This window comes from Anas platyrhynchos, chromosome 29 (genome assembly GCF_047663525.1).
Source record: "Anas platyrhynchos isolate ZD024472 breed Pekin duck chromosome 29, IASCAAS_PekinDuck_T2T, whole genome shotgun sequence".
NCBI lineage: Eukaryota > Metazoa > Chordata > Aves > Anseriformes > Anatidae > Anas > Anas platyrhynchos.
The window spans coordinates 3,020,190-3,047,561 of NC_092615.1; the positions used below are offsets into that span (position 1 = coordinate 3,020,190).

At 50.1% G+C, this 27,372-nt stretch overlaps 2 protein-coding genes across 7 annotated transcripts; both read left to right on the forward strand.

Annotated features, from left to right (window-relative positions):
• Positions 1 to 338: 338 nt before the first annotated feature.
• On the forward strand, positions 339 to 21,894 carry DPP9 (dipeptidyl peptidase 9). Of its 4 annotated transcripts, none has more exons than XM_027471975.3 (21): positions 339 to 497; positions 2,495 to 2,582; positions 5,598 to 5,851; positions 8,713 to 8,825; positions 9,884 to 10,057; positions 10,272 to 10,440; positions 10,602 to 10,715; positions 11,018 to 11,146; positions 11,638 to 11,699; positions 12,195 to 12,295; positions 13,785 to 13,962; positions 14,690 to 14,855; positions 14,957 to 15,036; positions 16,550 to 16,702; positions 16,905 to 17,040; positions 17,746 to 17,891; positions 18,487 to 18,633; positions 18,773 to 18,925; positions 19,518 to 19,660; positions 19,983 to 20,094; positions 20,544 to 21,894. In XM_027471975.3, the coding sequence occupies exons 2-21, from the start codon at positions 2,527 to 2,529 to the stop codon at positions 20,634 to 20,636; spliced, it is 2,679 nt and encodes an 892-aa protein (XP_027327776.1). In that variant the 5' UTR covers positions 339 to 497; positions 2,495 to 2,526; the 3' UTR covers positions 20,637 to 21,894. The 4 variants fall into 4 exon arrangements, with proteins under 4 accessions (XP_027327776.1, XP_071885491.1, XP_021133300.1 ...); XM_072029390.1 differs by lacking the exon at positions 339 to 497 and adding an exon at positions 1,837 to 2,004; XM_021277625.4 differs by lacking the exons at positions 339 to 497; positions 2,495 to 2,582 and adding an exon at positions 2,886 to 2,938.
• A 725-nt stretch (positions 21,895 to 22,619) lies between these two features.
• Positions 22,620 to 27,093, forward strand: LOC113839605 (procathepsin L). 3 transcript variants are annotated; one of them, XM_038169249.2, is made up of 9 exons: positions 22,698 to 22,775; positions 23,072 to 23,135; positions 24,986 to 25,105; positions 25,253 to 25,375; positions 25,540 to 25,689; positions 25,835 to 26,059; positions 26,149 to 26,317; positions 26,490 to 26,604; positions 26,849 to 27,093. In XM_038169249.2, the coding sequence occupies exons 3-9, from the start codon at positions 24,989 to 24,991 to the stop codon at positions 26,946 to 26,948; spliced, it is 999 nt and encodes a 332-aa protein (XP_038025177.1). In that variant the 5' UTR covers positions 22,698 to 22,775; positions 23,072 to 23,135; positions 24,986 to 24,988; the 3' UTR covers positions 26,949 to 27,093. The 3 variants fall into 3 exon arrangements, with proteins under 3 accessions (XP_038025178.1, XP_038025176.1, XP_038025177.1); XM_038169250.2 differs by lacking the exon at positions 23,072 to 23,135 and having other exon boundaries at positions 22,620 to 22,758; XM_038169248.2 differs by lacking the exon at positions 23,072 to 23,135 and having other exon boundaries at positions 22,641 to 22,775.
• Positions 27,094 to 27,372: the final 279 nt, after the last annotated feature.

Below are 27,372 nucleotides of genomic sequence, written 5' to 3' on the forward strand. Positions count from 1 at the left end.
GCACCGCGGGGGCGAATTTCGCTGTGGAAGCGGCCAAACCACGCAACGAGAGCACTGAAAGATGCTTTTAGGGCTGGTTGCGGGTGTTAGAGGCGAGGCCGTGCCCTCACCGCGCGTTATTCCCCTCTGCGCCCTCATTAAACCGAACAGCTCCTCCCTCCCCCCCCCCCCCGTTCTCCACAGAATGGTTCATTCCCCCTTCCCCAACCCCTCCCTTCCCCTGTGCGCGCTCCCGCTGCGCCGCCCGCCTCACGCACGCACGCGCGCGCGCACGGGGCTCACTTCCGGCGCCGGGCCAAAGGTCGCGCAGGGGAGGCCGCCGCCCGCCGCCCGCCCGCCCCCTCCCCCGGGCCCCCCCCCGGCCCCTTCCCCCTCTCCCCGCCCCGCTTCCGGGGCTGCCGGGGCATGGACCGGGACTGACGGAGCCGCCGCCGCCTCCCCCCTTTCCCCCCCCCAAGTCCCCACCGCCGCTCAGGGGGAGGTCGCCGAGCCCCGGGGTGAGTAATGGGGGGGGGGGGGCGGCCTCATCACTGCCTCAGCTTCGGCCTCGGCCTCAGGGAGGGGCAGGGCTCGGCCTTTGGGGTAGGGGGGGGGCACGGAGGCCGCGCCCCTGTGGGGGAGAGCTTGAGGTGAAGGGGGGTTGGGGGGGGTGTCCGTCTGCCCCCCCCCATGGCTCACACCCCCCCGTTCCCCCATAACCTGCCCCCATCCCCATAATTTGCCTCCCCTTCCTAATTGCCCCCCCGCAATAATTTGCCTCTATCCCCCCCAGTAACTTGCCCACCCCCCCCAGCGCTGTGGGTTCCAGCTCCCCTTAACCCAGCGGTGGGAGTTTGCCCCCCCCCCTCCTATTCAGGGGGTCCCTGAAGGGCTCGGGGTTGTTTTTCTGCCCCCTGGGGGGGTGTTTTGGAGTGGCCACCAACCCCCCTGTGCCTTACATCTTCCCCTGCCCTCCGTGACTTGTGTCCCCCCATAACTTGCCCCCAGTTTGTCCTCCAAAAGGTGAGGAGGGGGCTCCATGGCTGGGAACAGGGGGGTGATGGGGATGGTCCCCCCCCAGGAGCCTGTCCTTCCCCTCCTCGCCTCCCCCAGAGGACCAGGAGCTGGCAGTGCCTCCTGCCCCAACCCCACGGGGCTCCAGCTGCTGGCAGCCCTTCCCAAACCTTGTCCCTCTCTGTCACGTCGTGTCCCCCTCCCCAGTTTATCCCACCCCCAGGTGCTTTCCTTTAGGACAAGGTGCTCTGAACGCTTCCAGCCGTGACAGGGCCACGTTTGTAGGGGCTGTGGGGTGGCTGCGGGGCCGTGGCTCATCCCGAAGGCACCTGCAGCCCCCTCGGGGGCTCCTTGGCACGATTCACGCCGGTGCCTGGCCTCTCACGGCTGTTCTGTTCCCTCTCCTTTCTCTGGGCTTAGCATCAGAGGATGTTATTGTGCCTTTTCTCAGGGAAACGTGTGATCTGTGGTGGGCGGGATGAGGTGTTCCTCTGAATCATTCAAATCTCAGAATAATGGAGATTAACAGGGACCTGGGGAGCTGCCTCCAAGCCCCTGCTCGACGCAGGGTCAGCTGGCCCCGGGTTACTCAGCATTCCTCAGCACCGCTCCCGGGGCCGTTTGTGCTCTCAGCGAAGATTGCCCTTAAATTATCCTTAAATTATCAGGTGCTGTTCCTCAGCCCCCCTTTGTTCTCCTCTGCAGTTCAGGAACTTTGCTGCTGATGCTTTTTTTTTGTGACCCTTGCTTTCCTCTGCTGCTCCGTGAGTGTGGTCGTGCTGGAGATGGGGCTGCCGGGCAGACCGGGGGCCGCAGCAGAAGATAGGGCCAGGGCTCGGGTGTGTCCGTGATTCAGAGCTCTCCTGAGGAGACAAAGATCTTTGTACTTCAGTGTGCTTGGGCGCAGAGGTGGTGAAGGCAGTGCTGGCCTCGAAAATGGGCTTGTGCAGTGAGCCACGTTCCTTCTGTGGCACCGGGCTGAAGGCAGAGGGAAGCAGTGTGGCATGGAAGGCAAGTTCTGGTTCTGTATCCCAGGTGGGACTGGGATGCTGGCAGTGGAGGAGCTGCCACCCTTCTGCCTGGCTCCTGGTGGTGGCCTTTTTTTGACTCTTGTGAGTAGCTGCAAGGATCACACTTCTCTTTTCTGTGTTCTTAGTGCTCCTACTTCAAGTTTCAGGACTTGGGGAGAGACATGAAAGGGCTGCTCTTGAGGTTTCTCAGATTGTAAGAAGAAATTTTTAGGAAGGAAAGAGGCAGGCCCAAGGGTTCGTTGATTCTCATTGTTCAGGTGAAGAAATCCCTCAGTTCTGTCTGGGTTGTTAGTACCTGGCGTGTGCTGGCAGAACGGATTTGAGCAGCAAAGCACAAAGCGAGGACTTTGGTTGTGCCTCTGCAGTCAGCTGGATGTGTGACCTACAGAGGATGCTTTTATACGGCTGGATTCCTGTGACAGGGGAAACTGCAGCTATATGAAGTTTGTTTTTTTCATCTTCCTCTCTAGTTTCCTGTCCTGCCCAGCTTGCTGAGTAGTTAATGCGGAAGATAAAGAGGGTTCGTCTGGAAAACGAGACTGCAGGAAGTTGGAGAAGGTAAGGTTCCCTCTAAGTTTCCAAGTTACTCCCGGGGCTCTTCCTCACCCTGTGTTGTGTGCGACACACCAGTAAGCTCCTCTTGGGGTAAACGAGGCTTCTGAAAAATCCCATGGATAGGATTTTGCCTGGGGAGCTCTGTGCCAGGAGCTGGGGGTCAGGAAGTGACTCAGGGAGTTAATTTGTTCCACGGGCTCCCAATACCAAGTTTTACATTTTTTCCCTGTCTGGATGTCCCCTGCTGTCCTACCTGCCCTTGCTTGATGTCCTCACGCTATCGTGCTCCCCCTCAAAGAGCAGTTGGTGGATGTTTGCCTGATGCTCCCAACCTCGCCGTGCACGGCAGAACAAACGGGGTGAGTGAGCTTGGAGACACCCAAGGGATAACTAGATGCTCTGGGAAGTGGGGTTGGCAGCACTGCTGCAGCATCAGGAATCATCCAAATTATTAGCTCAGCACCAGGACTGCGAAGGACAGCCTTCCAGGGAGGTGTAAATCTCACGTGTGCTGCGTTGATGTGGAAGCTTTGAGGCTGTTTAAGGTTGTTAGAATCAGTGTCTTGGTCAAAATCCCCTCTGAGTAATTTCATCCCAAAATTCACTCTGCAGTTTCCATTGGATAAGTTTCTCCTCATACTACGCCATGCGTGGTGCTGCCAATACTTGTTATATTCTGGCCAAGAGATGGCTGTAGCAATGGATGAAGCAATTGGATTTTTATTTTACCCCATATTGTGGCAGGATTTAAGTTTTAGGAGACTCTACAACGCTCCAGCTATCACTGTGGTATTTTCCATCTGTAACTTTGCCTACAGGTGAGGATGGATACTTCTCCTATCCCACTGTTTTACTTCAAAATCACCAAGCCTATAAAAATACCAAGCCAAAAGTTGTGCCTTTCGCTTCTTTAGTGAATCATAAAATCATGGAAAGAGTTTGGAAGGGATCCTAACCTCTTGTTCTGTTTGGGGCAGTGACCAGCGTTACGTTTGTGCAGTGAGCAGGAGCTGCCTCTTTGGAGACCTTAAACCTGCAGCTTTCCCTCGCGAGAAGGTTTCACCAGCTGGGAGAGAGTGACCGCGGGGTCAAGTATCTGCAGCCAAAGCCAGATTATTTTGATCGACTGACTTGACCTGCACTGGGGTTGAGTTGAGAGAATCATCCCCAGCCGAGGGGTTTTCGCGGTCTTGTCATGTGTTTTTGATAGGCAACGCTTCTCCCTTCAGATGAGATTTGAGTTGCTGTAATGGGAACCCTGGATATGGAGTCAGCAGATAGATTGGAGGCTGTAGACGCTCTCACAGTCTCAGAACATCCCGTCACGTTCTCTTCTGTGGTTTTGGGCTTCCTGCCCGACTTTGATTGGATTTTTTTTATATTCATTTTCAAGTTGTGGATTGTTTAGATTTTTTTCCTGCTGGGCGGTAGGTACCGGGAGCACCTCCAGACTTATTTGAGGAGCTTTTTCCTGTTGTTCCATTATTATCCACATATTTTGTACAATTTAGTGACTGAACAATTTGAAGGTAGCACTACTGCCCTTGTACTGTGTGCCTGTGGTTTAAGGAAGTCAAGGTGTACTTTGGTTTAGGTTTCCTCATCTCCTCCAGTAATCGGCTAAAGTGCCAAACTGGGTGAGAACTTCCTTTTAGAAAGTTTGTTAGAACATGTAAGCTGGTTGGGAATCCTTTAGAAACATTCAGAGGTCTCAAAAAACACGGCATAAAATGGGCATGAGTGAATGTTTTCTTCTGGTATAAATAACCATTCCCCTTTTCCCTGATTTTATCCACTGGAAAAGAACTTGTTGTGCATCTTCCTGAGGCTGGAGTCTTCAAGATTTGCTTCGTGTGTAATCCCTGATTAATACTTAAGGATGACAGCTACATCTCAGAAGCTGCTCTCCTGTCAGAATGCAGGCAGCTGTCCCAGAAGACGAGCAGCGTTCAAGAAATACCTCATTTGAAAAAATGTAAATCTTGAGGCTGCTGAGAAGGAGGCATTTTTTCTGGTATTATCCTTAGTCACTGGATTGCCATCTTGATGATGAGTCAAAGGTAGCAATTCCGTCTCCATGGAGCAAACCTCTCTAGCCCTGTTTTTTTGCAGTAAACTGAAGTTCTTCTGAAATTCTTTGAAACAATCTTCCAGATAACCCCCTGAAAACAGCGACGGTGTTCCTGTGCAGGGAAATCCAGCTTCTCAAATGGGGTGACAGAAACTGGTTTCCCTAGTCCTAGGCTCATTCCTGCTTTGTAGTAGATTACATCACTGACCTTGGGCAAGTCAGTTAGTCCACCTCTCCTCAAATTAACATTTGCTGTAGTTGCATGTGGAGGCGTTTTTGGTAGACTCTAATTCAATAACTGCTAGGTTGGAAGCCCATGAGGAATGCATGCCACACTTTGCAGGATATGACAAGGGTCTGTTACTGCTGTCTTCTTGCAGCCAGCAAAGCCAATTACACTGTTTCTTCCTGTTTTGTCATCGATTTTGGCTGCAGTAGCTCCTCAGGTAAGTGAGCTGCTCTGCTTAGCACTTACAGAGGTTTAAGCCTGATCAGGCTTGCCTTCAGGGCAGGAAGGGGACTTCACTTACGTGGTCTTCCAGGACAGAAGTTTATATGCCTTTACCATTGGACATAGCTTTGATGATTTACCCATCCAAATTCCGGGGGTTGTTTTTCGTTGAGTCAAGCTGATGAATTGTTTTCTGCACCAGAATCTGCTTCTTGGACGTTCTTCAGCAGCTTGCTTCTAGAACTAGTCCTGGAAGTGAGTCTTTTGAGCTTAGTATCTCCGCTTACAGGACTGGGTATGAGATAGGAGGTGGACTTTTCCCTTCAATACAGTGATGTATGTTTAAAACGGAGTCTTTGGGTCATAGAATCCTAGGTCTGTAGTTTAAGAAGTGCCTTTTCTGTTATGCATGTTACATGCTTAGAGCTTTCTCTAAGCAACAAAGTGTGTCTGCTTGGTTTTATGGCTTAATTCTCTCCTTCAACTCCTCCCTCAGTTTTTTGTCTAGTTCTGAAGGGGAAGAGAAGATGACTGCAGTGGACGCGCTATCAGACAGCTCTGAAGTGGTTGAGATGGAGGATGTGCCTTCCCAATTCCAGGTGCAAAAGCATTCTTGGGATGGGCTGCGTGACATTATTCACAGCAGCAGGAAGTATTCGGGCATGATAGTGAACAAAGCTCCCCATGATTTCCAGTTTGTCCGGAAAACAGAAGAGTCCAGCCCGCACTCTCATCGTCTTTATTACCTGGGTAAGCCAGCATGCCAGACGCTGGGTGTGAGTATGGTGTGGGAGAGCATCCAATCTAAACAGGGGAACGAAGGATGGGAAGCGTCTCTGATTGAGATAGGGGAACTAGGATGAAGTAACATTGCTCAAGATTGCACACTCGAATCTGTAGCAAAGCCTGGAACTGAGCAGAGAGCTCTCCAGAGCCAGATGAGTGCTCTAACTACAGGCTTGCTGCTTGGAGGCAGGCTGCTTGGCAAAAAAGGAAAGTGTTGGCTGGTCAGCCCTACCTAGTGACGGAGGTATGAACGCAGGGTCCTTTTGGTAACCAGGCCAGTACAGTGGTGGGCTGTTCCTCAAACTCAGGACTGTCTTGTGCCTCTGTGACTTAAGAGAAGTGGGATTTACTTGATAGGTTAACCAGGCTGACTTCCCAAGAAACTCACTGTCAGTTTCTTGGATTACTAAATTACTAAATGTATATTAAAAAATTCTAGGTGTTTTGGGGGGACACATACAGCAGCAACTTGTTTTCCCCCTGCTTTGTTAAGCATTATGTAGGTAGAATGCTTTGGGAAGCAGGAGAAGAAAAAGGCTTGCATCTTTCTTAAGGTAGGATTGAAAGCCAGCAGAATATTGTGTTGTACAGGTCCATCGTTAGACTTGGAGCTACAGTGTAATTAGTGACAGAGTGGTTGGATTTTAGTAGCTGGATAATTTTGTGGTTAGGAACATGGGAAGCTTTATGGACTATAAAGGGTTTGTTACGCTTTGGGGCATGAGCTGATCTTTACAAGGCCAGTAAAGAAATTGCCCAATGCTCCATGGAGCTGATTGCTTTCCTAAAGTGACCCTGCTTTTTTCTTTTTTGGTTGTTGAGTGTAGGTCACTGTAGGACGTAGGATGCTGGATTCAAGGGGCTGATTTGTTTCATCGTTAAGCAGCTCCTGTGTGTCAGGGACTTGATTTGTTACAGTCCCTCGTACGTTCTCATTACCCAAGTGCCACTGTAAAGGGCAGCTTCCAGAGTTAGCATGTTTTTCTTGTTGAGTCTGAACAGCGAGACTTAATTTAAAACTGAATGTTTTTCAAAGCCACCTTGACTTTGGTACAGTTTTTGATCTGGGTGACTAAAGAATTAAGGTGTTTTGAGTGGCTAATTTAGTATATTTTTAATGTTCTTCTCTTGAATAAAATGGCAACCAGAGCAGCTCCTGGCTGGTCAGCATTCTGCATGGGTTTTACAGCAGCCAGAACTAGGAAAGAAGTTAAACCAATGCCTGTTCAGTGTTTTCTTCCCTAAGAAAATGTGCAGGGCACAGAGCACATTGACCCAACGTTTAAGATCAGTACCTGCTGGGTCATACTGAGGTACATTTCTCAGGCATTCCTTACAAAGTGGAAGTGCCGATCCTTCTTCTTGCCATATCAAGCATCTTTGGGGTTGCCTGCCATACACAGCGTGTGAAACACTCAGAACCCATTTCAGTGGTTCTTATTTCACACCATCATGCTATTCCTGTCCCAGTGATAGACAATATTTTCAAAGTTTTACGTGAATGCTGTTAGTGGCTCTGTGTTGGAGTAGGGTGAAGACTTCTGAAGAACTTTACTGTAGGAACTGAATACTTTTCTTCACTGGGGAGCAGTTATCATGTTTTTTGGGGAGGAGGGCAATATTTTTCCTGAAGATGCTAATTGACTGTAGTCAGTCTGAGGTCACTGTAGAAAGTAGTAATAGAACAAGGAGAAATGAAGTCCGGGTCACAGTCACATGAGTGTCAAATGTGTATATACAGTTATTTGTTCCTATCTGCAGTTCGTTCAGTTTGGGCATCTTAAATCATTCCTGGGCTGTCCCCGTAGAGTTCTATGTTGTATCGTGGCAGATGCTGCTTATATTAAACACCACATGCTCAGCACTTTGGTGTTTCTGTATCTCTGAGGATTATATGCTCACATATTGCTTCGCTTCCTGAGCACTTATTAATATTTCAGTTTTAATTTTAAGTAACTGCACTGCTGGGTTAACAGGCTCAGAAATCTTTCTGTTCTGCCCAGAACGCGTGCAGAGCAGATAGTACCAGGGCACGTTTCCTGTGTTAAATTCTGATCTGGGGAATCTCTACAGCAAACACGGAGGGCAAGTTCATGGTCCTTGATTCTGTTGAAAGTGCCAGAATCAGTTTCAGGGTATTCTATGTTTTCTCGGTTGTTTTGGAAATTGGATGAAGGCCAGTAGCTTATACGATTTGACCATAATCAAAAGCTTATGTAAAATGACAAGGTCTTTTGACTATGTAGAACACTGTTTTACATCTGAATGGGCTCTCCAGAGCTTCCAAGTTTTTCCTTTCCCTCTCTCAGCCTGGTGTGTTGGCCTGAATGAAGTCCCTGTAGCAAATTTCTGGCTGAGAAACGTGGAGAGTAATGTTGAGTCACCCATTCAGGGAGTGGTTTTTTTCAGAGTGGATCTAGGGCGTGGGTTGAACAGTCCAGAGAGAGGAAAAATGGATGTAACCAGCTCTGAAGAGGTTGGTTAGCATTAAATCTTGCCTAGAGAAGTTTCTGTTTAAAGCTAACGTAGTTGGATAGTATTCCATGATTGAAGTGAGAGCTGCTTGGAAATGACAGCTGGTAAAAGCCTCTGGATTCACTGAACCCCTCTGCAATTCCATAAGAGACTGGCTTGGGTTGGGAGAGACCCCAAAGCCGCCCCGTCCCATCCCAGCCATGGGTACAACCCCTTCAGCCAGTCCAGGCTGCCCCCAGCCCCATCCAGCTTGGCCCTGGGCACTGTCAGGGATGGGGCACCCACAGCTCGCCTGCTGTAATTAAGATTAACTGATCTTAAATGGGATGTTGCTTTTGTCCTCTTAATAGGAATGCCATATGGTAGCCGAGAGAATTCCCTTCTTTATTCAGAAATTCCCAAAAAGGTACGGAAGGAGGCCTTGCTACTCTTGTCATGGAAACAGATGCTGGATCACTTTCAGGTGAGTAAAAGTGTGAAGAGCCTGGGTTGATGGTTCTTGGGAAAGTTGGCTGGCGTTGTGGGGCTGGTCTGGTGAGTGCTGCTCTGCTGACCAGTGGAAGGAACAGCGTAGCAGTTTTTAAGGCACAGATTGGTGTTTGTAGGAATGTGGCATTGATAATTGCTTTATTTCATAATACAAGATAGTTACCTGTGTGTGCCACGGAGCTGACAGCGAGTGTGAAACTGCAGCTGATGTGGCAGGCAAAGGGCTGAGCTAGCAAAGAGGTCTCTGTAAGCTAGCATGTGGCCTGCCTCAAATTACAAGCTATCAGGACACTGCACCTTTCCTCAGTGTGCCTTGACTGGGCTCTTAAGATGCTTGTTAATGTGCTTGCTGGAATGCAAGTTATCTACTCTGCTTTTAAGCAAGTTGGGAGAGTTGGATTCAGCTGCTGCTTCTGCTCCATACTGGATTGCAAGAGAACCTGAAGGGGTGAATTTTCCCCTTTCTGATCACGGTATCATAGTGTTCTTTGTCACCAAAGGTTTTGATGAGCAAAGGAGCAGAGGGTATTGGTGTCCCTTCCATTCTGGAAAGGTTCCTACTGGAAAAGAATTTAGCTGTCTTGACCCCATTTGGATTGCTAGTCCCCTTCAGGGTAATTCAAGATCCCTGGAAGAGCTTTTGTGTGCAGTATCTGACATGGAAACTGTTTGTGAAGGGCTGTAGATAGCGTCATTAAGTTAATTGGTTACATCTGATTTGCATAAGCAGAGCAAGTGCAGCTGTTCTCAGTTCATGCTGAAGTACCATCTGCAGAAATGATGGATTGGCAATTCAGCTCTTGCGTAGAGGGAACTTTGGGGCTTGCAGTTGGTTTATTCCTCCTGGGCCACACCTGTAGCCTAGGGTATGGTGGTTTTGGACATGTGTGATAAGACTGCTGCCTGTTTTGGGTTGGTGAATTCTATTTAGGGCATTCACAGACTACCTGGTGCCAGTTTAAAAGCATTCTTCTGTTGTGAAAGTTTCTCTCCTTGCAGATTGTTTCAGATTTTCTTTTCTTTCAACACTAGGCAACCCCTCATCATGGAATGTATTCTAGAGAAGAAGAACTCCTGAGAGAGCGCAAGCGACTTGGTGTCTTTGGTATAACATCTTACGATTTCCACAGTGAAAGCGGCCTATTCCTCTTCCAGGCCAGCAACAGCCTCTTCCATTGTCGAGATGGGGGCAAGAATGGTTTCATGGTGAGTCTGTTAATGGTTTTATGGCATCTGAAACGGACATAACACTTCGGGTTATTGCACTTGTGTGTCTGGTTATGATAATTTTTTTTTGTGTCCTGTCAGTACTATGTTTGTCCTCATTTTGTGGGCTGTACTATATCCAGGGCTTAAAGTCTTTTACTATGAAGCTGGAAGATGATTTGGTAAAGAGCTGTTTGTGTTTCTGTTGCTGTAGGTGTCTCCGATGAAACCTCTGGAGATCAAAACTCAGTGCACAGGGCCACGAATGGATCCTAAGATTTGCCCTGCTGATCCTGCCTTCTTTTCATTTATTAATAACAATGATCTGTGGGTAGCAAATATTGAGACAGGAGAGGAGAAGCGAATGACATATTGCCATAAAGGTAACTGGTCCTTCTTGCTGGATTCAAAAGAAAATTCTGACAAAAATCTGGGATGAAAAAGCGTATTTCTTCATGGCTTATTTCTTACAAGGACATTCTTCTTCTGGATCAGTTTTTTCCAAGGTGATGTAAATGCATTCTGTTCTTTGTTTCCTGTCCAGGCTTATCCAATGTTCTGGATGACCCCAAGTCTGCTGGTGTAGCCACTTTTGTCATTCAGGAGGAGTTTGATCGGTTCACAGGCTATTGGTGGTGTCCGACAGCTTCCACGGAAGGTCAGTTCTGCTTATCAAGTTCTGACACTACAACTGCTGCTGGCCCCTGCTGTGAATGATATTTTGAGCATGGCTTTCCTTTGGCCTTGGTTTGATCTGTTTCTGGAGAGGCTGCCAGGAGGAACAGAACACTGAGGGGATATAATTATGCTCTGAGGAGCATTTGCAGGTAGTCACTGGGAGCTGTGGCTATACATGAGATGTACAAAGCTGTTGTTCTAGGGCGTACCACCACAGCGCTCCAGGCACGTCAGATACAGTTGGAAAACACTGCAGCATACATGCCTGGTATCTTTTCCTAGGTTCAGAGGATTTAAAAACACTGCGGATCTTGTATGAGGAAGTAGATGAGTCAGAGGTGGAGATCATTCATGTTCCTTCCCCTGCCTTGGAGGAGAGAAAAACAGACTCCTATCGGTACCCCAGGACAGGTAAGTGAAGCACCGTGGGGCTGTTAATGCAACTCTTGGCTCCTGCTGGCTGAAGTAGTGGAATTTGTGCTATAAACATTGCATGATTAATCTAAGTCCTTACCAGGATTTAGAAGCTGGTTGTAAATGTTGGGGCCTAATTGAGTCTCCGAGCCCAAAGCGTACTGCAGAAGGGAATGGGATTTAAAGTTCAGCCTAGATGAAAGGATTGTTGAGAAAAACAAAATATATCTGACGGCATGTTCTGGAATACATTTTGAATGTTTTCTTCCTCCTGAGAACATATGCATCCACCTAGGCAAGGCGAAGGCAAACTTTTCCTCTACCCAAAATACCTCTTGTGATGACAGCGATGTTTGCTCGCACTCATCATTTCTTATTCGTGTACTGGCTTACAGCCATTTCAGTAGGGACCAGGCTTGGTTCTTATCTAGAAGCTGTACTGGATATAACCAGAGCTCATCTTGGTATTCTGTCACTCCTTTTTGCAGGCAGCAAAAACCCCAAGATTACATTAAAACTGGCAGAATTTAAAACGGACAGCAAGGGAAAGGTAAGTCGCACGATGGGTTATTGCTCAGGAGGGCTGACTGCTTCTGAAGCTCTGTAGAATTAAGAGAAGGTCACTAGGGAAACCTAAATAGTGTTAGCATTTGTTTTCATCCTCTTGTAACACTTGATTCTCCAATGTGTTTATAAGAGTATCGTTCTGTTCGAGAGGCAGCTGGGAGAGGAGAGGAAAGTGAGAAGTGGAATTAGCCTGAGAGACCACACTGTCAATAGCAGAGCTTGGAGGGTTGAAGCTGGATCTAATCCCGGGCTTCATTCCATGATAGTATCCTTCTCTGTGGCTGAATGCCAAACTCATGGTGCTTTAAAACTTGTTTTTCCTTTCTCTTCTTGCCATTTGTAGAAGGGTTTTCTTCTCCTGGCTTTGCCCTTTCTGAAGCCAGTAGATACAATTCCTTATTCTCCCATTCCACTGAGCTTCCATACGAGCAGGTCTGGTAGCAGTCTGATTTGATATCGAACCTTCCTTTTGCTGCAGATTGTGTGCGCTCAGGACAAGGAGCTGGTGCAACCATTTGCTGCATTGTTCCCGACTGTGGAGTACATTGCCCGAGCTGGATGGACCCGAGATGGCAAATAGTACATAAGTTTTTCTTCCAAACTAATACTCCCAAGGGCTTCCCTGGCTGAACTGTTCTAGGCCTTCAAGATTGAGTTGTATTGTAGCCATACGATATGTTGTGTTGTGTTGTAGCCAGCTTTGTAATGTAATCATGAGCTGTTTTTAAAGCCGTGAGTGTCGTAAATGGCACAAGAGAATTTGGCTTCTTCAGTGTTTTTAACATACTAAAAATGGGAAATAATCAGATGTGGGCGAGGGTGACGAGATGTAGGTTTTAATGCAGAGCTGCAATGACAAAGGGAAATGACAAATGAGCAGCCCTACGGAATTACTTTTGAGTTGAAGATGTTTAACACGCTTTCTGATGAAAGTGAGAACGTACTCTAAGCAATCGTATTGTTGTTTGTTGGTCCAGTTTGTGATCAACGCCAAATATATCAAGGGAAAGTGGGCAGTTTTGTGTGCTGCGATGTCCTTCGTGCATATGTGGAGAAAGGACTGCTCAATGACCAGTGTACTCTCATAGCTCGCTGTGCCTCAAAATGCAATGCGACAGCCTTGTGCTGGCCAGCCTTGCCTGAAGTAGTTACAGAATTCACACCGCTCTGGTTGGTTTTAATTTTTTGAGGGAAAATAATTAAGAGCTTTAAAGCTTGCTTTACTCTTAACTAGTTTCTGTCCAGATCGAGTTAAGGTGACTTAACTGTCTCTGAAAATTGCATTCTGTAACTCACCATTAATAACTGTCTGCTCTGGAAACTAAATTCATACAGCTTTGCAGAAGGCAATCCCATAGGTGGCTCTTGTGTTCTGCGCCAGAGCTTATCTAAATGTGCTGAATATATCAGTTCATGAAATCCACAGTTGCTGAGGTGCTAGGGGTAACTGGCTCTTTTTGAAAGTCTGTCTTAATGATGAAACTTCCCTTGATGCACTTCCAGGCCTTGGGGTAGCCGCACTATGCAGCAGTGGCTTGCCATCTGTCATGTTGAGAGGCCTGCAGTGCAGCACCACTTCAAATGACTCTCCTTGGAGAGGAACAAGGCTGAGACTGAAGCGACTCCTTCACTTGGCAGTTGTCTTAGGTCTGTGCCTTTCCCTGCTAGTGCAGCGTGCAACAGGGAAGCTACAAATGAATTCCTTTAGCTTCTCTTTACTTTAGGAACTCGCTAGAAAGCAAATGGTGCTCCTGACAGAGGGGCTGTCCAAGGAAGAGTTACGTTTTGGAGCCATCGTTCTGTTAACTGGTCCCTTGGAATAGACACTGGCAAATCTGTCAGACATCTTGTCTGAACGATACCCCTGTGAAATACCAGAGATGTCTGGCAAATACATGTTTGTTGGCAAAGCTTCCAGGAGATTAGAAAGCAGCGATGAGGAAAGCTTTGCATTCAGATGCCCAAATCCTTTCTGCCAGCGGGGGGAAAAAGGGTTGCATGTGCTGAGTGTTACAAAGGGACGTCTATTCTGTGGTACTGACATTTGCCTCCACCTTCTTTCCCCCAGTGCCTGGGCTATGTTCCTAGACAGACCTCAGCAGCGGCTGCAGCTTATCCTTTTGCCTCCAGCACTCTTTATTCCGGTCCCAGAAAATGAGGAGCAGCGTGCTCAACTTGCCAAAACTGTGCCAGAAAATGTCCAGCCATTTGTGATCTATGAAGAAACCACTGATGTATGGATAAATGTAAGAGGCTCGGGGCTGGGAGGGGGGCACAGGCAGCCCCTTCCTCCCCCACAGTGAACCATTTTTGCGTTTGCTGCATGTCTGGTTTTAGTCCATGCTCCAGCAGACTGCTTTGCCTCTCAGTGTTGCCAGATTTAGTGTTAATTTAGGGGGTCTGATAAAACCATGAGAGACTATCATGCATTCAGCATTGGAAGAGGTGAGAATCCTGCCATCTCCTCACAGCTGGAGCTATTCATTTAATTCTTGCTCGCATTCTCAGTGAACGCAGGCACTTTGGACACCGACACTTAGACATAACAGTGCCATTGTCTCGGGGTTATTTTAGAAGAAGATTGTGGCTTCTTGGAACATGAGCCTAATCTGTGGAATTTTAACATATTTAGGCAGGCGTTGGACGTATGGGGCAGGGAATAAACTTTCTTAGTACTGGCAAAGAGACCTGAAGGTTGTGGTGTGGCATTCCTAAGATGTCGGAATAGCAACCACCTTGTGGGACTTAATGAGATGTCTAGCTCAGAGGCGCATGGTCTTCCACATGGGCACAAACTGTTTGTAAGAACAGCAAAGTATGGAAAGGCTTTTTCCTGCCAGCAGTTCATCTGAGATATTTTCCTCAGTGCCAGCTCCTTTCCTGTGAAAGCACAGGATTTTAGCACTGACCTCCTTGGCTGTATCATGTTGTGTCAATAGGAATCACTCATGGCTCTTCTGCCTTGTGTGACAGGTTCACGATATCTTCTATCCTTTCATCCAACCGGAGGGAGAGGAGGAAGAACTCTGCTTTATCCGAGCCAACGAATGCAAAACAGGTTTCTGTCACCTGTACAGAGTCACAGCAGTCCTCAAGCAAGGCAGCTATGACTGGGTGCAGCCATATGTCCATAATGAGGGTAAGAGCCGCACTTTGTCAGCGCGTCAGCTTTGTGTTCTCCCCTTGCTTCTATTATCTTTCAGGGAAGATGATAATTTATTTTCACATCCTTTCTTTTAGATGATTTCAAATGTCCTATAAAAGAAGAGATTGCCCTGACTGGTGGGGAATGGGAGGTGCTGGCAAGGCATGGATCAAAGGTATTGGTTGTTCATTTTCTCTTGCAATGTTGCAGTTCTGCATTGTCTGCTCAGCCCTGGCTTACGCCCTCTGTTACACCTGGGACCAGCTAGAACTACTTAAGCTTCACTTTGTTTCTCTTTTTTTATTGCTGCCCGTGCTTTTCCCAGAAGTGCTGTACCCCAGTGCACGTTGAACTGATTGCCTTTTTAATCAGGCTTCAGATTGCTCCTTAAGTAAATCCCACGAGTGAGTCAGGCTGTAAAAAAAGGGCACAAGTCTGAGGTTCAACAGTAACAACAAGCCCAAGCCCCTCCACAAAATTGTTGTCTTTACTGAAGCATTTTAACCCCAGTGAGTACTTGTGAATTGGGAATATGTCCTAGTGCTTAGAATGAACTCCTGGTCTCCAGCTGATCCCTTTAGGAAGAAGGCAGCTGGGGAGTATAAAGCAATTTAGAATATGAAGGAACTGTGTCTGTTATTGGTTGTGGAATAGCCAGAAAGGAATTTTTATTAATCTTGTAGAACCTAGTTCCATTTTGCTTCAGGAATTAACTCTGAGTCTGATCTTTAATGCTCCCAGGTGATTTCTGTCAAAATAAAGACCTTGTCTGTTCATTTCCAATTAATCTGGATTTCCACTTCGCACTTTTAAAAGGCCTACAGCTTCATATGTTTGGTTTCTGCTGCTTTTCCTCAATCTGCAATTAACCTGCTGTCCCTCCCCATGTGGATTCTCACTGTACATGCTGTTGGTTTTGGCCACGGCTCTTCCCTTCATGTGCTATGGCTAAAATTGTGTTAGCAGCAATTATTTTGATGCATTTGTTGCTCCACAGGGCTCTGCCCGGCTTTCCTGGCCAATTGGGTTGGGTATTTCTTCCCTGTGCTGTCCACAGCGCTCTTCAAAGTGTGTGTTAGCTAGAAATAGCACTTGGGCTTCAGCATTTGGAAACTGCAAGGTGGAAAACAGTTCAGTTACTGTTGCTGGATCAATGCAGTATTTAAAAGCTGTCATTTCTATTCCTGGCTGGCCAGGTGGTTTTTAGAAACTGCTTTATTTTAAAAATGTATTCTAATGTGACTTGAATTTTGGTACTGTTAGGGCTATTAGACCGATCCCTCCACAGATGGGAATTCATTATCACAGTTGCTGGAAAAAATACTCATATATCCTTATAGCACAGACTTATTATGGGAAGACACCATTTTTAAGCACAGAATTTTCTGGTTTAAGCTACAGTGAACAGGGCCCAGCTTTTTAAGCTCTTTAATAAGCAAATGCTGTAAGTTTCTCAAAAAAGCTGGGTGACCTCCTTTCATTACTTTGGAATATTTGCAGTTCCCCATTTGTGTTGGTCTGAAGCCTATCTTATAAATGGGTGCTGTGTACTGTTCCTAATGCTGCAAGCAGTCCATCATGGTCTGTTTGTGTTTTAAGCTGGCTCTGCCTGGGGACAGACAGTTTGAGCTGGTAAAGGAGCAGTAGTTGTCATCCTACTGTCACTGAGCCCTCTCTTCTCCACCTAGATCTGGGTCAACGAGGCGACGAAGCTGGTGTATTTCCAAGGCACAAAGGACACCCCACTGGAGCACCACCTCTACGTAGTCAGTTATGAGTCTCCTGGAGAAATTGTGCGGCTTACCACGCCAGGCTTCTCCCACAGCTGCTCTATGAGCCAGGTTTGTTGGTTCTTAGATACCAGGTGCCCCTGTCTCCTGACTGACAGGGAACGTGCCGAGTCACGACCAGTAACACTTACTGACCCTTCCTTTGTCTTGGTTGCTTGAGACGTGGGAGCTTTTGTCTGGGAACTGCATGGAGAGTGGATGTGGGAAATGAAAGACCTCGCTCCCCTCTAACTCTTCTCTCTCTCCTCTATAGAATTTTGACATGTTCATCAGCCACTACAGCAGCGTGAGCACTCCACCTTGCGTGCATGTCTACAAGCTCAGTGGCTCCGATGATGACCCGCTCCACAAGCAGCCCAAGTTTTGGGCCAGCATGATGGAGGCAGCCAGTAAGTTCTGTAGAAGTGTCCGTGCTGGGTTCTGTCTGTGATACGCTTCCTACTAATGGTAGCCAAAGGTGGTGGAGAAGGAAGTGGCTGAAGTAACTTCATTTTATGGGGAAATGAATTGAATTATCTTGCAGGGGTGATACCTCTAGTGGATTGCTCATCAAGGAAACAGTACACTGGCTTTCAAGATGTTACAGTTTCATGGTTTGAGTGAAAGCAGTGGTGCAGGATTATTTGATTATGTTTTTAGGTGTTTCTTTATTTGTTCTTTGTCTGAAGAGTGGCAAATATCTGGGAGGTTGTGGCTACCTCATTTCAAGGCTGTAGCCGTTAAAGGCTTAGACACAATTCAGAGCGGTACCCGAACCTTTTCTGCAAATGCTTTTTCCATTTGACCCATTTATGTGCTTCCCACATCTTGCTATTATGGCACAGCATGCCTTGCCTGAGGATTCTCAGCTGATGATGTGTTCATGGGTGATCCTTTCACTGCATACATGGCCTATTGCCCTATGCAGGCACACAGAGGCTTTTTGTTTCCCAGGGAGAGGATCCTCTGAAAGGCATTGACAAGTCTTGGTATGGTTTGGGTATTGAAAGAGCCCTGACTAGGGTCAAGTTTGAACAGAATAAGCTTTTTCTGGCTAGGTGGGAGGCAGAGCCTGCTGTCAGTTACTGCACTGGGTGTGAACTTTCCTCCTGCAGGTTGTCCCCCGGATTACATCCCGCCCGAGATCTTTCATTTCCGCACTCAGTCAGATGTGGAGCTCTATGGAATGGTGTACAAACCTCATGATGTCCAGCCTGGGAAGAAGCATCCCACAGTGCTCTTTGTGTACGGAGGCCCTCAGGTAATAATCCAGGCGTCCGACTGCTGGTGTTGGCCACGGGATTGCTGTCCAGGGCAGAGCTCTGTGTAGTTTGGTCACTGAAAGGAGTTTGCCGTGAGGATGGTGCCGCTCTTTTCTTGGGTGACAGGTGATAGGACAAAGAAACAGCCTCAAACTCCACAAGGGGAGGTTTAGACTGGACGTTAGGAGGAATTTCTTCATGGAGAGGGTGGCTGAGCATTGGAGTGGGCTGCCCAGGGAAGTGGTGGCCTCCCCATCCCTGGAGGTGTTTAAGAGATGTGTGGACGTGGCACTAAGAGATGTGGTTTAGCGATGGGACTCAGTAGATCAGGTTTATGGTTGGTCTGGATGATCTTGAAGATCTTTTCCAACCTAGATGACTTCGTTGATTTTACCATCAGGACTTTGGATGTCTCTTCTGACTTCTGCCTCAAACCTCAGATGATTTTTCCAGCATATAGTCCAGATTTGTGTGGCTGTGATAGCTCAGTTAGTGGCTGCTGTCCAGCTCAGGATCCTGTGTAGTGAAACAGACAGAGGAAGACAGTGGAAGGCAGCTGCTTGGCACTGAAACTTTTCTAACCTCCTTCTGCAGGTGCAGCTGGTGAATAACTCTTTCAAAGGAATCAAGTACTTACGGCTAAACACACTAGCGTCTCTAGGCTATGCTGTGGTGGTAATTGATGGAAGGGGTTCGTGCCAGCGAGGACTCAAGTTTGAAGGGGCCCTGAAAAACCAAATGGTAATTATTTTTTTTAACGACTCTTTGCTCATTTGTTCTTTCTAAGGTTGTCTGGCTTGAGCATTGCTCACACCTTTTCTGTCCCTTAAGTTTTTAGGTTGAGAAAGTCACTAACCTGAGCTTCCTTGTTGCCTTTTAGGGCCAGGTGGAGATAGAGGACCAGGTGGAAGGTTTACATTATGTAGCAGAAAAATACGGGTTCATCGACTTGAGTCGGGTAGCCATACACGGCTGGTCATACGGGGGTTTTCTGTCCCTCATGGGGCTTATCTGTAAACCCAACGTCTTCAAGGTGAGTCTAGACATGGGGGGCATCATCTTGGTACTCTTGGTTTTCTTAGCTTATCTAACTCTTGCCGTCTAGTGTTGGCTTTTATTTGCTCAATGGTTTTGATGGACAGGTGAAAATGTCCCTCAGTCCTGCCCACCTGTAGCTCCTGCCTACAGACCTGCATTCTGCTTGCAGGTCGTACTGGCTGAGACCTGAGCAGGATGGGGTGTCCGGGATGGGGTCATGCCCCAGTGCCTGTCAGTGGAGGACTTAGCCTAGCATCCCATCTGGTAATTGATGTGCTATTCCTAATGCCCTTCCCAAGCCCCCAGCACAGTTTCTGGATCATTCCGCATGTCTTCCTTGAGAAGGGGGAAGCCTTTAGTGCTGGTATGCTGGAATTTGCCTGATTTTAAGAGAAATAGCGTGAGGAGGAGTCTAGGTTTTTATGTGGGTTTGTTGTGGAAGAATTCTGGTCTGTGTGACAGGCTCCAAACAGTTCTGTGTTGGTTTTTTTTTGTGCTTCATCAGGAAAACAGGGAACTCTTGAAGTGCTTGAACTCTTTAGCACTTGATAATTAAAGTTGTCTCCTGCCACCTATTTGTTTGACAGATTGCTATAGCAGGTGCTCCTGTCACAGTTTGGATGGCATATGACACCGGGTATACTGAGCGGTACATGGATATCCCAGAAAACAACCAGCAAGGTTATGAGGCTGGCTCTGTGGCATTACACGTAGAAAAGCTTCCCAATGAGTGAGTACGGTGGGGTTGTGCAATCTGCTGAAAAACCGCTACCAGCTGCACCTCGGCTGAACACAAAAAGAACGGATGGGTTCTGATCTGGTTTAATTTTAACTCACGTGGCTGGGGCTGCCTCCTGCAGTGAGCAGAGGCGTTGTTCCCGCAGCCCCCCTTTGCCAGGGGAGGGGTTAAAGACCTCATCCGTGGCCTTACACTCCTCTGACTGCTGCCTGGTCATTGCTCTGTTTTAGTTTGCCAGCTGGCAGCTCTTTGCTCAGACCTGCTGCAGAGCTTTTTGCTTGGATTCTCATCCTACCTCTCTTCCCATCTCCAGGCCAAATCGTTTGCTGATCCTCCATGGCTTTTTGGATGAAAATGTGCACTTTTTCCACACCAACTTCCTGGTATCACAGCTAATCCGGGCTGGAAAACCTTACCAGCTGCAGGTAGGAGGAACAAGAGTGAAGTGGGAAGGTCTGTTAAATCTGTAAAGTTTCCTGCTCGCTGCCCTGGGAGTGGAATAAGGTGGAAGCAAATGCTTCCACATTTTGATGCAGTGTAGGTGATAGTAAATGCCTTGTTTGACTCCAGGAGGTGGCCGGGAGGTGGCACTGTGGCTGCTTCCTTGCTGGCCAATGTGTCTGTAAGCACTTGCACGCAGGGCTCGTGCCCTCAGGCCTGGAACTTTCCTTCTCCACTGGAGCTGTGGCTGCCACCAGCCATGTGAGACACCGAGGGGGGTGGCAGCACACGCCAGGGCAATGAGGGGGTGGGCTGGTGCTCGAAACCTCCCTGGCACCCTGTTGTCCTGATGGAAGAGGGCTGGTGTGAGGGAAGCTTGTCCGTGCTGAACGAGCTGCTCGTGGTTAATTGTCCCGTCTCTGCTTCTGCACAGATCTACCCCAATGAGAGACACAGTATTCGGTGCCCTGAGTCAGGAGAGCACTATGAAATCACGCTGCTGCACTTTCTACAAGAATACCTCTGAGAGCACAAGCCTCTGCAAACTGGACACTGACAGCTCACCTTCCCCTCCTGTGCCCTGCCGCTCCTGCCTCCCCCGACAGCCATCGAACCCAGAGCACAAATGGCTGAGTGCCCAGGTCGGGGTGTCTCGCCCTGAACGAGGGAGGAGGGTGGAGAGCACCTTCCCTTTGGACAGTGCCACCTTCTTTCACTTTCCAAGCTGGAGGTCTGCCCCTGCTCAGCTGCTCATCCTGTTCCTCTCCTCCAGCCTGGCTGTTAATGCTTTTTTTTTTTTTTTTTTTTTGCTGCTACTCCCTCTATCCTGGGAATCAACGGACAGTGGTCTGTCTCCCAAGGCTGAGGTTTATGTCCATCTCTCTCTCTCCCCGGTCCTTTTCCCTTCCGCTGCACCTCTGCAGTTCCTGTACTCTTACCTGCAAGAACTCAGTGCCTGCGTTGGAAACGGAAGAGCTGAATCAGCAAGCTGCCTTAAGCCAGGAGCGGGAGGGAAGAGAGAACTACCTATTGTTAAGCCCCAGGGGAGCTGATCGCTGCTGCTGTGTCCTGGCCTTGCTGCACCAACATGGAGCCCTGGGGATATGAAGAGCTCTACAGAAGCATGCAACACTAGTCTTTTCTATTTTTCTGTTTAATTTTGCAGAGCAGATGGAGGAAGTGGCTGGGGTCGGTAACAACGTCCTTCCATGCCTTTCTCTCATGGCCGCTCACAACCAGAGTTGTGCCAACAGGTAGCACGGCAGCTGAAGCAGCTGGCTACAACCAGAGATCATCTCTCCAGAGATCACAGCAGCATTTGGGTTTTTGCCACACAAGATGGATGATATTTATGCAAATCCTTCCTCCTTCCGTTCTCTGTGCTGCCTCTTGGTCCTACCTTCTTCTCCCCTGATACCCCGAGCTTTCAGATGTGCACTGAAATTGGCTGTGCTTCAGTTCTCTGCGGGTCAGTGACTGTTCCCCTTGCCCATCTACTCAGCAAATGCTCTCTTCTGGTTTTTATTTACCTGGTCAACAGGAACTGCAGTTCTGGGGAGGGGGGATTGAGCAATTGCACCTCAGGGGAGCACATACCCCCCCTCAAGCCAAGGGTTCTGCCAGGGGCATAAAGAAGAAAAAAAAAAAATACCCAAATGAACCACGTTGACTTGCCCTGGAGTATTTTAAGTGCGTATTATGAAAAGAAAATATTTTTATGGATTCTTATTCTTTTATAATTATGAGTGTAAGATGTAGCGACTCATTAAAATATTGGAAAGAGAGGCACGGGCTGGCTTCTGTACCTGGTGGTGGAGGGCAGGAGAGGGCTTGGGAGGAAATGCCATCTGCATCACCATGGCCAAAGCTGCGTCTGTGGTAAAAGCAAAGTGCTCCGTTTGGTTTCTGCGCCAAGCGGTGGAGAGAATATTAAATCCCCGATGTTCCTCGAGGGAAGAAGGAGCTAGCAATTGAAGATGCAGGGCGGAGAGTTGGGAATCCTGGGCTGTTCCTGGCTCTGCTATTAAGGCGCTGCGTGACCTTGAGCGAGTCAGACACCTCGTGCTTGCAAATCCCAGCCTCAGCCGGGGAGGTGGGCGCCTCGCCCAGCACCCCGACTCCCTCTGGCTTCTTGGGGGGGCCGGAGCTGCTCTGCAGCTTGGCAGTGCCTGGCCTGGCTGCCAAACGCTCGCAGCTCTGATCCCACGCTAGGACGCACGTGGGCCCCGGGCACGGAGCTGCTCGCTGCAGGTGCTGGGGCCTGCCTCTGCTCGCCTTCCGCGGAGCTTAAACCTCCCAAAGCCTGACCTCGCTGTTTCCCTTTCGAAACGGGGATCAGACGTTAATTAAAGTGCTATTAAATGCCCTGAGGTTGCAAGCTGGAGGCTTCTGCTTTTAAATGCAAAGCATTTCGCAGCTGGAGGATTTGGGTTGCTGAACGTGGCTGTGAGCGCGTTGCCCCGTTCTCATGCCCGTACCCAAATAGTTGGCCCATTTCAGTGGGGTTTTAGCAGCTTTGAGGTTTCAGGGGCGGAAGGGGAGGCAATGGAGGAAGTTGCACGTCTCTGAAGCTTCCTTGAGAGAAGATTGTAATCTGCCTTGCAGAGAGAAAAGTTGCTCCCCTTTCTCCCTGCCTTCTTTAGAGCCGGGTGGGTGCCAGTGCATGGTAAGAAGCTTTATTTTGCAGGGCTTGCTGCTTTTCAGTCTTAATCTCAAGTGCTTTTTCCTGTCCCAAAAGAGCAAGTGTTCTTAAAATGTCTGCAATGCACTCTTAAAATGCTCTTGTCTCGAAGAGTTTACAAATCTGTCAGCTCCTTTGATCCTCCGAGCTTGCTTCTGAAGCTGTAGGATTATTTGATGCCATAAAAAGGAGATGTTTTTCTTCTTCTGGGTACTGAGATCCTGAGAGGCATTAACTGGGAAATCACCTACCACAATCTTGAGCTTTTCAATATGTAACAGGCTCTGCTGGGGATTGAAACACAAATGATGTAGGAGGCCTCCGCCCAGCTGTCCTGTGAGAAAGGTAATTGGAGTGTGAAGCGTGGTTAAGCCAGGTTCAAGGTATCTCTTTTGGATAGAAAATTTGCAGCTGTAGCTGAAGCTGAGTTAATTTCCTGTGAGAGCAAGCGGTAACGGCCGCAGGAAGCGCAGGGCATTGTAATGGATGCTGGGGAAGCCGGGCAAAAATTGCTCTTCCTCGAGAACAGGAGAAGCGAGCCTGAGAGTTTGTCGGGAGGCACTTCTGTGAAAATCCAACATGTGGGGCTTTATTTTTAGGCAGAGGATGTGGAGGAGAGCAGATGTTCCCGATGACTTATTTTGAAACAAAAAAAAAAAACACACTGCTTGCGCTACAAAATTAGCTCAGAAAGCCACCGTCCCCCTGAAAGATGCTCAAATGGAAAACTTCCCAGCATCTCCCTTCCCACAGGGTGGGGAACGGAGGTGCGACACTGGCTCTCACTCTTTCAAGGCGACGTCAGTGCCTTGAAACTGCTCCTTGGGTTGGGAGCCGTGTCTCGGGCAGGGTTGGCTCTCTGTCGGGAGGGTCGTGGGGTCCTGCAGGATTGCTGGAGTTGCTCGGGAATACCACGCTCTATCAAAGGCCCGGGAGGAAGACAAATGGCTGCGCTGGCGGGGGGCCGGGGGAGGGCTGCGTGAGTGAGGCTGCAAAAAAGCAGGGTGTAACCTGATAGTGGAAAATCCTCGCCGAGGGATTCTGGCGAAGCACGCGGGCTTGCAGCCTTCGAGCTGGGACAGATGCGAGGCTTCAGTCATCGGCGTGGAGCAGGGATCGCTGCTCGTCCCAGTGTGTAATCCTCACAGCGTGCTGCCCCTGCTCCTCTGCCTCCCCATCTGCAAAAAAAACAAAACAAAACCCCCTTATCTCTAGTTGCAGCTCGAGCCCCTTGCTTGGAGGCCGGAGCAGATTTCTGTCGGCTCTCGAGTGAAAACAGCCCCAGCCCCACCCAGCAGCCCCAGCTTGTGCTCCTCGGGGCTCTTCTGTTTTGTATCAAGTCCTAGAGCTGCTCCAGCTCAGAGCTTAGAGGCTGAGCCCTTGGCCAGCCAGAGGAAGGGGGTGCTGGGGTGGGGGGGCAAAAGCTGTGGCCTGGGGAAAGGTTTCTGCCTTCCTTATCAAAAAGCAGTGCAGATATCTCCCTCCCTGGTGCTCGTGTTGTTTTCAGGGCTCTGTGGCCCTCCAGCCAGGAGGCAAATGTTCTGGAGCTGTCCCCGTGCAGCAAATCCTGCTCTGCTCCACCTGGGGCCTGAGCCTGCTTGGTGCTGAGTCCCCTAGCAGAGGCACTGAGGTGTGCTCGGTGCCAGCCGTGCAGCCAACAGCTGGGTGGCTGCTGCTGCAGCAAGGGAGGAAGCAAGGGACAGATAGCAGAGAAAAGGGAGGCAGCCCCACATCAGGAGGGTTGCAAATAAAAAGGGTTTGTGGTGGTTCAAGGGGGGGTTTGATGCGCGGTGGCAGCTGGGGACACCTCCAGTGTCTGCCATCCCTGCCCCTCCTGCTGCCTTGTGTCTGTGTTTGCCTTGCTCTGCCATCCGGGGAGCAGGAAGGGGCTCTGGTGTCTCGCGAAGCTGTTCGTTCCTCTCCTAAAAAGGACAGTTAAATACCACCAAAAGGACAGCTAAGACCTCCTAAAGCTCCTGTCAAAACAGCAAACGCGTCCATGCGAGGGCTGCTCCAGCCAAAGGACCAAACGTGCCTCTTGCCTTCCCCTGGCTCAGCCGCTCTGTTTGCATTTCTCCTCCTCCCCCTCAGCTTTAATCCACACTTGCAAAGACTCAGCCTGCCCCGGCCATGGGGTGATGGGGGGGGGGGGCTCTGCCCTGGACCACCCCCAGCCCGCTCTCCTTCCCCCCCAGACCATGGCGGTGGTGCTGGGGCTGCTGCTGGCCCTGCTGGGCTGCAGCACGGCGCTGGACCTTGCCCTGGAGGAGGCGTGGGAAGGCTGGAAGAGCCTCTACGCCAAGGAGTACAGCAGGGTAGGTCCGCATGGGGCCAGCTCCTCTGCTCCTCAAGCCTCGGTGCACGTGCTGGGGCCAGCTCCAGAGGGGTCTGCACCCAACGTGTCCCCTCTGGTACTCCTGGAGGGGCTGTTCCTGACCCCGGGCTGCTCTGCCCCTCGGCAGGAGGCTGAGGCTGTCCGCAGGGAGGTTTGGGAGAAGAACCTGCGGCGCATCGAGCAGCACAACCGCGAGGAGGCCCGGGGGCAGCACACCTTCCGCCTGGCCATGAACCACTACGGGGACATGGTAGTTGAGCTCGGCACCTCCTCCGGGGACTGGGGGCCCCTTGAGGCACCCGGGGCTCGAGCCAGGGTCTGGGGACACCCATTCCATCCTGGGGGTGCTGGTGTTCCTGGTGTTGGGCCGATTCTCGGGCTGCAGCCCTGCTCACACACATGTGCAACCCGCAGACGGACGAGGAGTTCAACCAGCTCCTGAACGGCTTCACCCCAGCGCAGCAGGAGGAGCCCCCGCTGCTCTTCCAGGCATCGCCAGCTCTGAAGACGCCGGCAGAGGTGGACTGGAGGGCTAAGGGCTACGTGACACCTGTGAAGAACCAGGTGGGCATGGGGGGGACAGCAGAAATAGGAGGCTGCATCCTCCAAAGCGCCAGAAATCCTCTGGGCAATCCAGAGCACGGCGTGCCCCCCTCCGTCAGCTTTTTGGGGGATGCTGTGACACACCCCCCCCCCTCATCTCACCCAGGGGCACTGCGGGTCGTGCTGGGCGTTCAGTGCCACGGGGGCCCTGGAGGGCCTCGTCTTCAACCGGACGGGGAAGCTGGTGGTGCTGAGCGAACAGAACCTCATCGACTGCTCTCGGAAGCTGGGCAACAATGGCTGCCACGGCGGCTACATGACCCGCGCCTTCCAGTACGTGCGTGAGAACGGCGGCTTGAACTCGGAGCACATCTACCCCTACCTGGCCACGGTAAGGGGTGGCGGGCAGGAGGGTGGGGACGCGGGCAGAGCCGTGCCCGTGGGTCCTCAGCCCCGGTGGTCTTCTCTCCCCGTTTTCAGGACACGTCCAGCTGCAGGTACAACCCCCAGGACAGGGCGGCCAACTGCTCCACCATCTGGCTGGTGGCCGAGGGCAGCGAGGCGGCGCTGGAGCAGGCGGTGGCGACTGTGGGTCCTGTGTCTGTGGCGGTGGATGCCAGTGGGTTCTTCTTTCACTTCTACAAGTCAGGTACCACCTCCCTCTTCACCTGGAGGAGTGGGGATGGGTAAACTGAGGCAGGGTTACCTCGCTGAGCTCAATAGGGGAATGTCCAGGGGAATAGGATCAGCCACGCTGCTTTTGCCTGGAAATTAAGCCATTGGGGCCAACCCCCGGCTCACCCCATTTCTGCTCTTCCCAGGTGTCTTCAGCAGCATGTTTTGCAGCCACCAGGTGAACCACGGGATGCTGGCCGTGGGCTATGGCACCAGCCAGGAGGGCGGGAAGAACGTGAGCTACTGGATCCTAAAGAACAGGTAGGGGTGGAGGTACTCCCAGACCTGCTGCCCCTCTCACCCCCGGGCATGGCCCGTCCTCCCCTCCTGCTGGGGCTCCTGTGTGAGCTCAGAGCCAGGCAGGGAGGGGACACAACAGGACTGTCCTCATCCCATGGGACTCTCCTGTGCTCCTGCCCTCTCCCTCTGCTTGCCCTCCCTCAACGGGGCCAGTTTTCCCCGCGTGGGAACGCAGATGTGCTCAATTCTTTGTCTCTTCCTGCAGCTGGTCCGAGGCGTGGGGCGAGCAGGGCTACATCCGCCTGCTGAAGGGCGCCGACAACCACTGCGGGGTGGCCAGCCAGGCCAGCTTTCCTCTGCTCTGAGCCTCCTGGGCTGGAGCACGGGGCAGAAGGCAGCCATCACCATGCATCCTTGTCCTGCCTGGCTGCAGGGACAGAGCCGGGTCCTTCGGGAAGGGGTTTCTGTTTGTACATGGGGAGAAGCAATTAAAAGTGGCCCGGCTGATCACTCTGTTGTCTGCAAAAGGGGGCAGGTGGGCTTTGGCTGCCTCAGCACGGCTGGTGCAGCTGGTACTTTTCTTTCCCTGCTGGGAAAGCCAAGGCTCCTTTTTGCTCGGTGCTCGGAGCTTTCTCTGCCTTGTTCCCTTCCCGGTGCCCCTTTTCCTTCCACCGAACTCCCAAACCCCACAACCAGGACTTGATCCTCTGACCGTGCCTCCACTTCTGCTTGACCCCTACAAGCCCAGCTCTTAAAAACAGGTCTTTACTGAAGCAAACCTCCATGACG